Here is an 11,168-nt window from a genome sequence, read left to right as displayed (position 1 = left end):
CACGAGGATGTCAGTGAAAACAAATGCATTTATATGGGCTTGACGTGCTGGAGATAAAACATGAATGCAAAACAGATGACAGAAAAAGCAACCCAGCCGCTCCCTTTATCAGACAGCGTTGGTGTGGCAGGGTCACAGCAGCAGGTGAACTTGAATAAGGACATGGTGTTTTTTTAGTGTTAGCTAGTTATAGGCTAGTTATAGACCTAGTGAATACTACTGGTCTTCTTCGAGATTTGAGTCATGCTATGTCATGGTCATGACATCAATGTTTTATTTATAAAGTGACAGAGGATCCCGGCCAGGTTGTTGCTCAGATAGGGGAGATTCAGGGCTACAGGTACATTTGACATGGTGTTTTGACTAAATGTTTTACTGCATATGCATCAGTAGGTAATGCATCATACAAAGTTAAAGTCAGGCACGCATCATATATTATTATTTTATTTATTTATTTATTTTAATTTTTTTTAAATTTTTTTTTTTGGGGGTAGTCTCCCCACCAAAGCTCAGACCAAACCTACGCCCTTGGTGTGTGTGTTTATTTATGTGTCTGTTTATGTGTGTGTGTTTATGTGTGTGTGCCTGCGTGGGTGTGCGTGTGTGTAGCTGATATGGCATGGCATATGAGGTTCACAACTGCGAAGAATTTGAAGTGTAGGATCATTACGACACCCTCTGAATGCATGCCAAGTTTTGTGGAATTCCGTTCATGGGGGACCATTCAATAAATTAATATATGTGTACATTTAGTGACTGTACACTACGCATGCACACACTCATGAACACACGCAAACACACACATAAAGATATATGCACACACACACACATAAACACAAACATGTTCGCATGCACAAACACACCCACACGCACCCACACACAAACACACACATAAACACACACACATGCTGGCAAGCAGGCACACGCACACACACACATAAACACACCCCCACACCCCCACTCAAACACACACACACACAGAGAAGCACACATATGCACAAAAGCAAATTCACACATGCACACACTCATTTACATACCCAAAAGTTGCAAGAGTAGGGAAGATGGAGGCAGATTGACAAGTGTGCTTTATTTTTGTAGAGAGAATGTAGTGGACTGAGCGGCGGTCATATTTTGTACCGCTTTAAGGAACATCTAGTTTTTCTACTTAACAGGACTCAGAATAAAACAAAATTACAGGATAAAAATAATTAAGTTGTGACAACAAAACATTTCCTCCGTTTGCTATTGTTAGTACCAAGGTAACAACTCATCTGAACAGAATTAGAAAACAAATGGTCTATTTCACAGCTTGAACTTGTGTGTTCCCATGGAGTTACCCCAAGCAGATGTTCCCTTCTAAAGTGTACACAAAATGCACACTAGATGGAGATATTGAGTTACATTTTTTGTGCACTTTATTTATTTATTTATTTATTTATTTATTTATTTATTTATTTATTTATTTATTTATTTATTTATTTATTTATTTATTTATTTATTTATTTATTTATTTATTTATTTATTTATTTATTTATTTATTTATTTATTTATTTATTTATTTATTTATTTATTTATTTATTTATTTATTTATTTATTTATTTATTTATTTATTTATTTATTTATTTATTTATTTATTTATTTATTTATTTATTTATTTATTTATTTATTTATTTATTTATTTATTTATTTATTTATTTATTTATTTATTTATTTATTTATTTATTTATTTATTTATTTATTTATTTATTTATTTATTTATTTATTTATTTATTTATTTATTTATTTATTTATTTATTTATTTATTTATTTATTTATTTATTTATTTATTTATTTATTTATTTATTTATTTATTTATTTATTTATTTATTTATTTATTTATTTATTTATTTATTTATTTATTTATTTATTTATTTATTTATTTATTTATTTATTTATTTATTTATTTATTTATTTATTTATTTATTTATTTATTTATTTATTTATTTATTTATTTATTTATTTATTTATTTATTTATTTATTTATTTATTTATTTATTTATTTATTTATTTATTTATTTATTTATTTATTTATTTATTTATTTATTTATTTATTTATTTATTTATTTATTTATTTATTTATTTATTTATTTATTTATTTATTTATTTATTTATTTATTTATTTATTTATTTATTTATTTATTTATTTATTTATTTATTTATTTATTTATTTATTTATTTATTTATTTATTTATTTATTTATTTATTTATTTATTTATTTATTTATTTATTTATTTATTTATTTATTTATTTATTTATTTATTTATTTATTTATTTATTTATTTATTTATTTATTTATTTATTTATTTATTTATTTATTTATTTATTTATTTATTTATTTATTTATTTATTTATTTATTTATTTATTTATTTATTTAGGCTATCTGAAAATGGGCCTTCATCACATTGTTCTCTATTCTGTTGTGTATTACAACAATTTGCTACAACAATTTGCTTGTTTTCAGTCTACCACATCCACTTTGATTTAACAGTGATAAGAGGTTAAGTAAGTAGGCTTAATGATTACATGTTGTGATACCTTTGTAAAGTTTTTCTGACCAAAAGAAATATTATTTGTCACAGAGGGAAGAAAGGTGAACAAGGCTGTAAATCTTCAGACCAGATCTTCAGATCTACAACATTTGAATGTTGAAAATATTGCATTTCCTATATGAACTGCAAATAATCCCTCCAAAACAGAAGTTTTCACACTTACAAAACTGCAGTTTTGACCCTTGAAGTAGTATATTATTTTTTGTAGGGGCTATTGATTGAAATTGTATTGATGTGCGACGTTTTATTTTTGCAACATCGAGAAGCCATTAAAGCACCAACGACATTCATTCTCATGTCAGTCTTTCAATGCATGGGCAAGGCATAGGCTACATCAAATACATCAGGATGTAGCCTACTCTCAATGCAGGCTCTCTCACGGGTCCTGTGGATATCTGTGATATTTAAAGATGGCAAAGGGAATGTATCAGGTAGTTGTGAAATCTCAGACCAGCTAATAGCCTAGGCTAAGTAGGGGTGGTCTTCTCCAACACAATTAAACCATATCAACAATACGTCAGTGTTAAAGTGAAAGTATGTATAATACAGGAAGTGCCACAGTCTGCGAGAAACCTCTGAATATAGGTTAGCCTATGCCATGGTGTGACAAATAAGTGGGGTAACCTGCGACTACGGCATGGTTTCACCTGTAGCCTATACAACGCAGTAGTCAATTCAAAATGATCATTTGTCATCTGATGCAAATAATTTGTAAAACATCAGCGTGGACATGTTTTCTAGAAATTCTATCTATTTTGTTGCTCCACCTCCACCATAACTGAATCTGACAAGAAATGAATAAGTGTGTGGTGTAGCCTAGTGCGTGAACAGCAGATGAAAGGCAACCAATGAGGTTCTCCGAGTGAGGTGGCATCAAATTCTAACCAACCAATTGCAGACTGAGAAATTCCTTCTCCATAACTACAGCCTAGGTGAACACAGCATCAGTCATCACATCACTGGGATAACTACAGCTTATTGTTTGGTGTTGATATTGCACTGGAGTAATTCATTACCAAACGCCTATTAAGCCGATTTTACGGATTCTTTGTAGGCTAGCCTACCTTTAGCTTCTTTGGTGAGTAAAGTTTGTTTTGCTGTGATTGTCCAAAAAACAGATTAATCTGGATGAACCAGTCAGACTGCTAACAGAGGCAAAAGCGAATGACTTAAACATGCTTTATGTAGGCTACCTGTAGTAGTTCTCCCGCTTGTTTGGTTTCCACGCTGTATCAACCTAAATAGACAATGTCGACGTTAGTGCATCAATGTTAAATCCTATCAGTATTGTTTGATTGATTGTATGTATATCGTGAACAAAAATGTCTGCTGTTTTTACAGAAAAAAAAAAATCATCGTGGAAAATGACTGAAACGGAGGGAGAAAATACCAAACACAGAAATGGAGATGCGGCTACGGATTCATGGCCAAGGGATGATGTGTTCGACGACACTTATAAAGAAAAAGATGGTCCAAAGCCTCCAAGGACAATCGTGTGGAAAAACGTCATTTTGATGTCTTTATTGCATATAGGCTCTCTTTATGCGTTGTTACTCATTCCATCCGCTGCTTCTATGACCTTGGCGTGGTGTAAGTAAATATCTCACGTATTTAAGTATGATGGGCTACATTGATTTTATTATCCAAAACCAGAGCAAGGATTTTTTGTGTGCTTTTTACTTGCTCGCTGTTGTGGCGCAGTTAAGCGGGGCCGTCCATGTCCATCTCACACAGCCCCCCTGTTCGTGGAAAAATATCTCAGTATCTGCGTAGAAGGGCAGTGGCAAATACCCGGTAGTGCATGCTGCAGCTGTGGCCTCTTATGAGACGTAACAAGCATGCTAACCAAAGATATGATGTTATGAAAGTTAAAAAATGACATGCTAAACAATTGCTGACCTCTATGTAGGTTAGCGTTACGTGTTTGGATACAGTACAGATATCTGTAATTAGGACAAGTTACGACAAGCATCAAACTTGCAGTGATAGCTTAGTCTTTACCTGTATAACCAATTCAACTCATTATAACGTTACTTATTTACAACCAGTTTATAAATGCAAAGGACGTGTGATTTGAATCTGTAGGCCACAGTTTGTTGTAGGCTTATTGCTATATTTTAATTTGGAAAATGCAAATGTCTATATCGCAGCTGTAGCCATTAAAATGAGGTCTTTGAAGCAAACTGCAGTACCACTGAATTCCACTGGCTAGTTTTGTAATATGAGCGATTACAAAATGTGGAAATGGCAGAGGTAATTTTATATAACTGTGGATGTAGCATCCTCAATATAACATCTTACTCGTCTATATTCTGCCTACTTTTTATGTCTGCCTCAGTTCCAGGCCACAGGTTTAATTGACATGCAGCAGACTGTAGCAGGGGTTTCAATTGAAGCAAGGGGACAGAGAGTTCTAACCACCACTGGTGATTAATGACATCTCATTTCATCTCTCTCTCTCTCAGCTGTTTTGTGCTTTTTGGTAAGTGCTTTGGGAGTAACTGCAGGAGCACATAGACTCTGGAGTCATCGGTCCTACAAAGCCTCATTACCTCTGAAGATATTTCTTGCCACTGCGAACTCTATGGCCTTCCAGGTAATGTGTGTCTGCATATTTTGGTAGTGGTAGTATTAGTACTACATGTGCACGCACGCATTCATGCACATACATACTCAGAGCCACAGGCAGACTACATTGGTAATATGTCAACCCAAGGCATAATTTACTCTTTTCATTCAGCCAAACCTAACCTGCAACTCGGGAGTGATATTTATTTTACGAGGATTCCTAACAAGACAAATCGCCTCCAAGATCTTATTGCTAGTTTCAGTGAGGTGCATGTAGTGAAAACAGAACATAGTCAATGCCACACTTAAGTGCCTAGCCCAGTCTTGAATCTGCTGCTGACTGTAGTCGTTGTCTTCTCTTTTGCACAGAATGATATTTTTGAGTGGGCCCGGGATCACAGAGTCCACCATAAATACTCAGAGACGGACGCCGACCCCCATAATGCCCTGCGGGGATTCTTCTTCGCCCACATTGGCTGGCTCCTGGTGCGAAAGCACCCTGACGTCATCGAGAAGGGACGCAAGCTGGAGCTCAGCGACCTAAAGGCTGACAAAGTGGTCATGTTTCAGAGGAAGTACGTGATTTTGTGCTTTCGTCAATATTTTTGTTTTGCACTAGCACTGAGTCACAGCTGATGTCTTTTTATAGCCTTGATTTTGAAATTCACTGCACGCCTTCACTTCGTATGTCCCATGTAGGGGAATATTGTTGTCTTCATTCCTGAATTGTGGAACATGAAAATCCTGTCAGCAGGGATTAATAAACAGATGCAATCGGGTTCATGACACTTTTTAGAGGGAACCACAGGTTCTGGTTCTCTTCATAAAGAGAATGCTCAGGCTTTGCTGTTCCATTAGATATTATTTAGGAGGCCATAAACTGCTGTATTTTGAGCAGATAAACACATGGCCTTTACTGAACCTCTGAGTTTTTCTCTTATAAGTTGTGCTGCCAAAGAAGATAATCATTATCCTGCTAAGTAGATTAAACAGCTTAACTAAAAAACTAACAGTTCAGGACCAGGAGTGGGTGTTCATTTGACTTGTAAAGTGGCCATGCCATGCTTAATCCTACCATAAGATCACACAAAGGCAAGTTTTGATTCTCTGGTTCAAAACCACCAGTTCTGCCTGGGTCCCTAAAGCAGAGCTTTGTGGTGCAATAGTGGAGCAAGTGCATGGTTTTCACTAGTACTATCTTATGTTATGTCTGTGTCCTCACCAGGTACTACAAGCTCTCAGTACTCCTGATGTGCTTCTTTGTGCCAATGTTCGTGCCTTGGTACTTTTGGGGCGAGACTTTGTGGATTGCCTACTTCGTCCCCGCGCTGTTGAGGTACACCATGGTGCTCAACGCCACCTGGCTGGTCAACAGTGCTGCTCATATGTGGGGGAACCGGCCCTATGACTCCAAAATCAACCCCAGAGAGAACCGATGGGTCACCTTCAGCGCAATAGGTACGTACGGGCTTCTTCTCAAGTTCTAGCCATTGTTTAAGCCGGGAATGTTGAATTGAACATGGAATTTTAGAATCTTATATTGTTGCGGAACAAAATATTCAGTTAATGTTCAAAACTCCCCTGCTGAAGGGTTAAAACCGGGTAGTTCTCAGAGAAAGTGGTCATGTTTAGTCATGGGGTAACAGGGATCTATACAGAATCTGAAGTTGTAAAGATTCATCTTGTTTTAGAATTATAGAATACGGTCTTGTTACATCATCTAACTGATTTAAGATAATTATTTTATTTCTAGACTAAAATCACATGGGCAGTGGTTTGCACCTTGAGTTTCTTTTGTGTTGATCAAGGTTTATTCTGGATTTTTAGGTGAAGGATTCCACAACTATCATCACACTTTTCCTTATGACTATGCAACAAGCGAGTTCGGCTGCAGGTTAAACCTCACAACCTGTTTCATTGACTCGATGTGTTTCCTGGGCCTGGCAAAAGACTGCAAGCGAGTTGCCCGTGAGCTGGTCGAAGCACGTGCCAAACGTACTGGTGATGGAAGCGTTCGGAGTGGCTGAAAGGTTTTCTTCTTTCTTTTTATCTTTTCTGTCATCTTCATTTCCTTTTAAGAAAGGTTTGCAACTCAAAATCGAAATCATGTTAGAAAGAAAATTGAAGTCACATTTTGTGAATACAGACATAACTATCTCTCTGATCTGGTTTTACACCTGTGTTGTTAGAAACTAGTCATTTTTTTTTTTCTTCAGTAATCTCTACATTCTTGAAAATTGAAAAAATGACCTGCGTTGTTCAGGAATGTTTTGTTTATGTTCTGACTGTAAATGCAGCAATAGAAATTGTCAGGCTGTATGTGAGTCACCATTATCCAAGTTTCAGGCTGCCTAAGTGAAGGGACCCTAATAGCAAAGTGGAAGACAGTACCAGGAAGTGGGTGTTTATGGCTGTATTTTTTTTTTTCTTTTCTGTTTCCTCTTTTTTCCCCCCTCTTGTTTTCTTCTCAGGCTAAATGCATCCGGTCCAGGGCCTACCACTGGGGCTTGGCTAACAAAGCTAGGTTGCTCAAACTTCAGATACATCTACAGACAAAGGCCATCAGAGTATAAGGTGCATATCTTTATACATTGTAGTCACACCTCGAAAAAACCTGTGAACCGGAGGTGAAGTCAGTTGTGCCCATAGCTTTAATTTTTTTTCCCCCTGTTGGAATTATGAGAAGTAGGCTAATGTTATTTGGTATTATAATATTTTTTTTTGGTCATTCACTTTCACATTCATAAACTATATTAATCAAATTATACATGAGGTTTTTTTTTTTTTTTTTTTGTGCACTGAAAAACTGCCTTTTGGTCACTTCATTGCTGCATTTCATAGTGTTTACAGTAGGGATGGAGCAGCTTGCTGATAGGACGGTAAACCTGATAAGGAACTCTGTAATATTGTATGCTGCGCCAGTATATGATCACAACAAAACAAACCTGCAAATCTGCAGACATCTGGAGGAAAATTAATTTGTCATGTTTGTGTGCTGTTACACAGGCAAACCGTAAACCATGTAACAGCCTGTGTTATTGGACAGGTTCATAGTAACCCCTAGTTTACAAGACACAAGGTCGTTTTGGTGCTCACATCTTAAAAATGGGATCTGGCTACATTTTCCAAAATGAATGGTTTGAATTCAGTCGTTACACAGCTGAATGATTCCAAGGATACGCCAGTCAGATTTCACTCTCCATAAAAATCATAATTTATCCATTTATTACTATATTCTGCATTCCTGCAATGTGATAAGTGTGTTTTGTCATTTGCAGAAATGCATTTAGAATACAAGAATGTGGTGTAAGCCCATTGTCATGAATGATTCAATGGAAAGAGGACAATAGGAAGTCCCTCGAAAACAGCTTGCTGCTCAAGACAATTTTTACTAAACGTTAGACATGTTGAAAGTGTAACTCTTGGATTCAAACACTGCCATTGAGTAGATGGCTATTCTATGTCATTTGCCACTGTCAGCTGAGGACCTTAAAACCTTCAAGGTGCTCATGACCGTTCCTGTCATACGCCACTGTCCCGTTTTCTATTTCAGGCCACATGAAGAGTCACGTTATTTGGCTAAAATTTGGTTAGAACTGATGTTTTCAACTTGATTTTAAGATGCAATGGCAAGAATTCCTAACATTTGCCCCCTCCCCCTTTCTTTTTTGTGTTATACATATTTATCAGCTTCTTTGCAGTATGGCTAATTGTACATCAAATTTGGTCAAAGCATGGAAATGTGTTGGCAAGATCTTTTCCATCTTCAGTGAATATGCTAGTGCTATCATCTGTGTAAGTCCAGATACAGACTGACTTGGTTTCCACAATGCCAGATTAGTTAGTGCTTTGGATTGTACAGAGAAGTGGTCTCCATTTATTAAGTTATCCTTCGTTTTCAGAGGTGTTTTGGTGTTGGCCTCACAAATTAAATGTAATGTAGTTACCTAAGACCATTTGTACTGCATGCTACAAACTACTAGAAGCTTGGAGAAAAAATTGTGATGTTTCTTTTTCTTTCTTATGGCAATATGTTTTTCCACCATTTTTTTTTTACATGGCCAAAGTGACTGAAATGTCTGAAATTTACTATATTTTTTGTTTGGGGTTCTCTTGTTTATTTTTCCAGAAATGTCTTTTTTTTCTGTATTTGCAATTGTTGTTTCTCGTAACTATGATAAGACAAAAGAGAAGGTTAATTAGCAAATGAGACATTGGTGCGGATGAACCTTTGTGCTGTTTGTAGATGTTCTATATGAATTAACTGAGTCAGGAATCTGCCCACTGCCTTATGCCCTGCATCCATTCCCTGGTCACCTCTAATTCATGTTGAGGAGATGCAGAGTCAAAAGGCAACCCTTCACGTGAACCTGCGGCCCCTTGGTGATTATTGTATTGGCTATTATTGACACATGTAATTCTGTATGCCCTGTTAGAGCTGCCGGCCTTCAACACAATCTGTGTGCTAGGAGTTCGCGAAGAGAACTAGAAACTGGGAAGCTGATTGTACTCTGCTCTTGTAAAAAAGTGATGGGTTCATATGCAGAGAGCCAAAAAATGCCAGCCCCTCCATGTGTCCATTTGGAAGTTCCCTTAATTCAGTCCAATTTAGCCATGCTTTGGGAGAATATAAGGCTAGAATGTTCCCTCTTTACCAGTACTTGTGTACTGAAGAAAAGTCCAAATGAAGACATATTTAAAAAAAAAAGTTTGAATTCAAATGTGTAATTAAATTGATTACTGTTTCTCTAACTTTTGCAGTGCAATTATTGTCCAGTATTCTTGAATTCTAAATGCCTTAAGATCATTTGGCACATTTTGGAAGGAATGTTGTATGTTACTGTAAATAGTGCAGATTTTCTACAAAATGGGAAAGATAACTGTTTTGTTCCTGTGTCATGCCACAGTAATATTTCTCTCTAAAATCCAATAAAAAAGCCAATTGTATATACGTGTGTAATCCTTTCACGTGAAGACCGAAATATAATTATTACATATATTTATATATAAAATATAAAGAACATATTTGATACAACTTCAAAACCAGGGGCTACCACTTTAAGAAAAAAAACCGGAAAGGGACGATGAGCCATTTTCCTCCCAGCATAAAGATTTTTTTCCCCTTTCAAAATGCTGCTTTTCCATGACTCCAAGCAGAGTGGAGTTTCAGGATATTAAGGCTCACTTTAGATCTCTCTTCTGCTTTTTCATTACTGTGGCAGCATGTGTGCTTGCCCTCTCTCCCTTTTGCTCTCACTCTTTCCAAGTGCATAGGTCTCTGTAGTTCTAACCTCATCACCCTCTTTCCAGGTGATTAAGCCTTTGCTCTCAAGTGAGAAAGAATGGATCAAATCAAAGCCTGACCTACTTCCTCAGGCAATAGTCACATGGTCAGGCCATGTTTGCCTCGGCACTCCATCAATAGCCATACATATTTGATTAATTCCCACAGCACGTCACTGTAACAAATGTGTTGGAGAAGAGGAGGATGTCTGTTTTTTCTTGGTATTTTACAATGATGTATTCATATCTGACAGGAAGTTATTCTGGGTTTAAATGTCAACAACAAGTCAGCTGAAACTGAACAGCTTCCACTATCTTATGGGATCTCAAGAGGTTACAATGGACTTTCTTTTTTGGGCCATAATAAGCACCACATGCTTGCAGGGTTGCGTGTAATTCATTAGCACGTCTGTGTTAGCCAATAGTCCACCCAGAGGCCAGTTGTGTGGAACAAGTGTCCCCTCTGAGTGCGGACAACTGATTAAGTTAAGTTATACTTTATTGTCCTGTAGGAACTGAAAGAAATGTGTCCTCTACATTTTACCCATACGTGGGTAGTGTTCACACAAACACACACACACACTTGGAGCAGTGAGCTTAGGAGCACACATACATACCCGGAGCAGGAGTATTGAAGGGTAGACTCTCCATAATGAATTATTCATCTGTTGTGAATGTGAAAACTCAGACTCGTATTAATTACTGTGAAATAAGATTCACATCCACAG

General features: G+C 36.3%; 1 protein-coding gene across 1 annotated transcript; it reads left to right on the top strand.

Annotated features, from left to right (window-relative positions):
• The first annotated feature begins 3,516 nt into the window (after window positions 1–3,516).
• scd (stearoyl-CoA desaturase (delta-9-desaturase)) lies at window positions 3,517–9,909 on the top strand. Its single transcript, XM_048233609.1, has 7 exons — window positions 3,517–3,667; window positions 3,931–4,179; window positions 5,055–5,185; window positions 5,527–5,732; window positions 6,383–6,615; window positions 6,985–7,187; window positions 7,629–9,909. Exons 2-6 carry the CDS (start codon window positions 3,954–3,956, stop codon window positions 7,182–7,184), a joined length of 996 nt encoding a protein of 331 aa, XP_048089566.1. The 5' UTR covers window positions 3,517–3,667; window positions 3,931–3,953; the 3' UTR covers window positions 7,185–7,187; window positions 7,629–9,909.
• The last annotated feature ends 1,259 nt before the right edge of the window (window positions 9,910–11,168 follow it).

Source organism: Alosa alosa, chromosome 22 (assembly GCF_017589495.1).
Source record: "Alosa alosa isolate M-15738 ecotype Scorff River chromosome 22, AALO_Geno_1.1, whole genome shotgun sequence".
Lineage (NCBI taxonomy): Eukaryota > Metazoa > Chordata > Actinopteri > Clupeiformes > Clupeidae > Alosa > Alosa alosa.
The sequence above is the reverse complement of the archived record's forward strand: the minus strand, read 5'-3'. Positions and strand labels throughout refer to the sequence as shown.

Excerpts from the sequence above, each read along its gene's own strand:
- scd (XM_048233609.1), top strand. The coding sequence starts at position 3,954 with ATGACTGAAACGGAGGGAGAAAATACCAAACACAGAAATGGAGATGCG. Across the intron at positions 5,733-6,382 it reads GTGGTCATGTTTCAGAGGAA|GTACTACAAGCTCTCAGTAC; the intron begins GTACGTGATTTT and ends TGTCCTCACCAG. Across the intron at positions 6,616-6,984 it reads GGTCACCTTCAGCGCAATAG|GTGAAGGATTCCACAACTAT; the intron begins GTACGTACGGGC and ends CTGGATTTTTAG.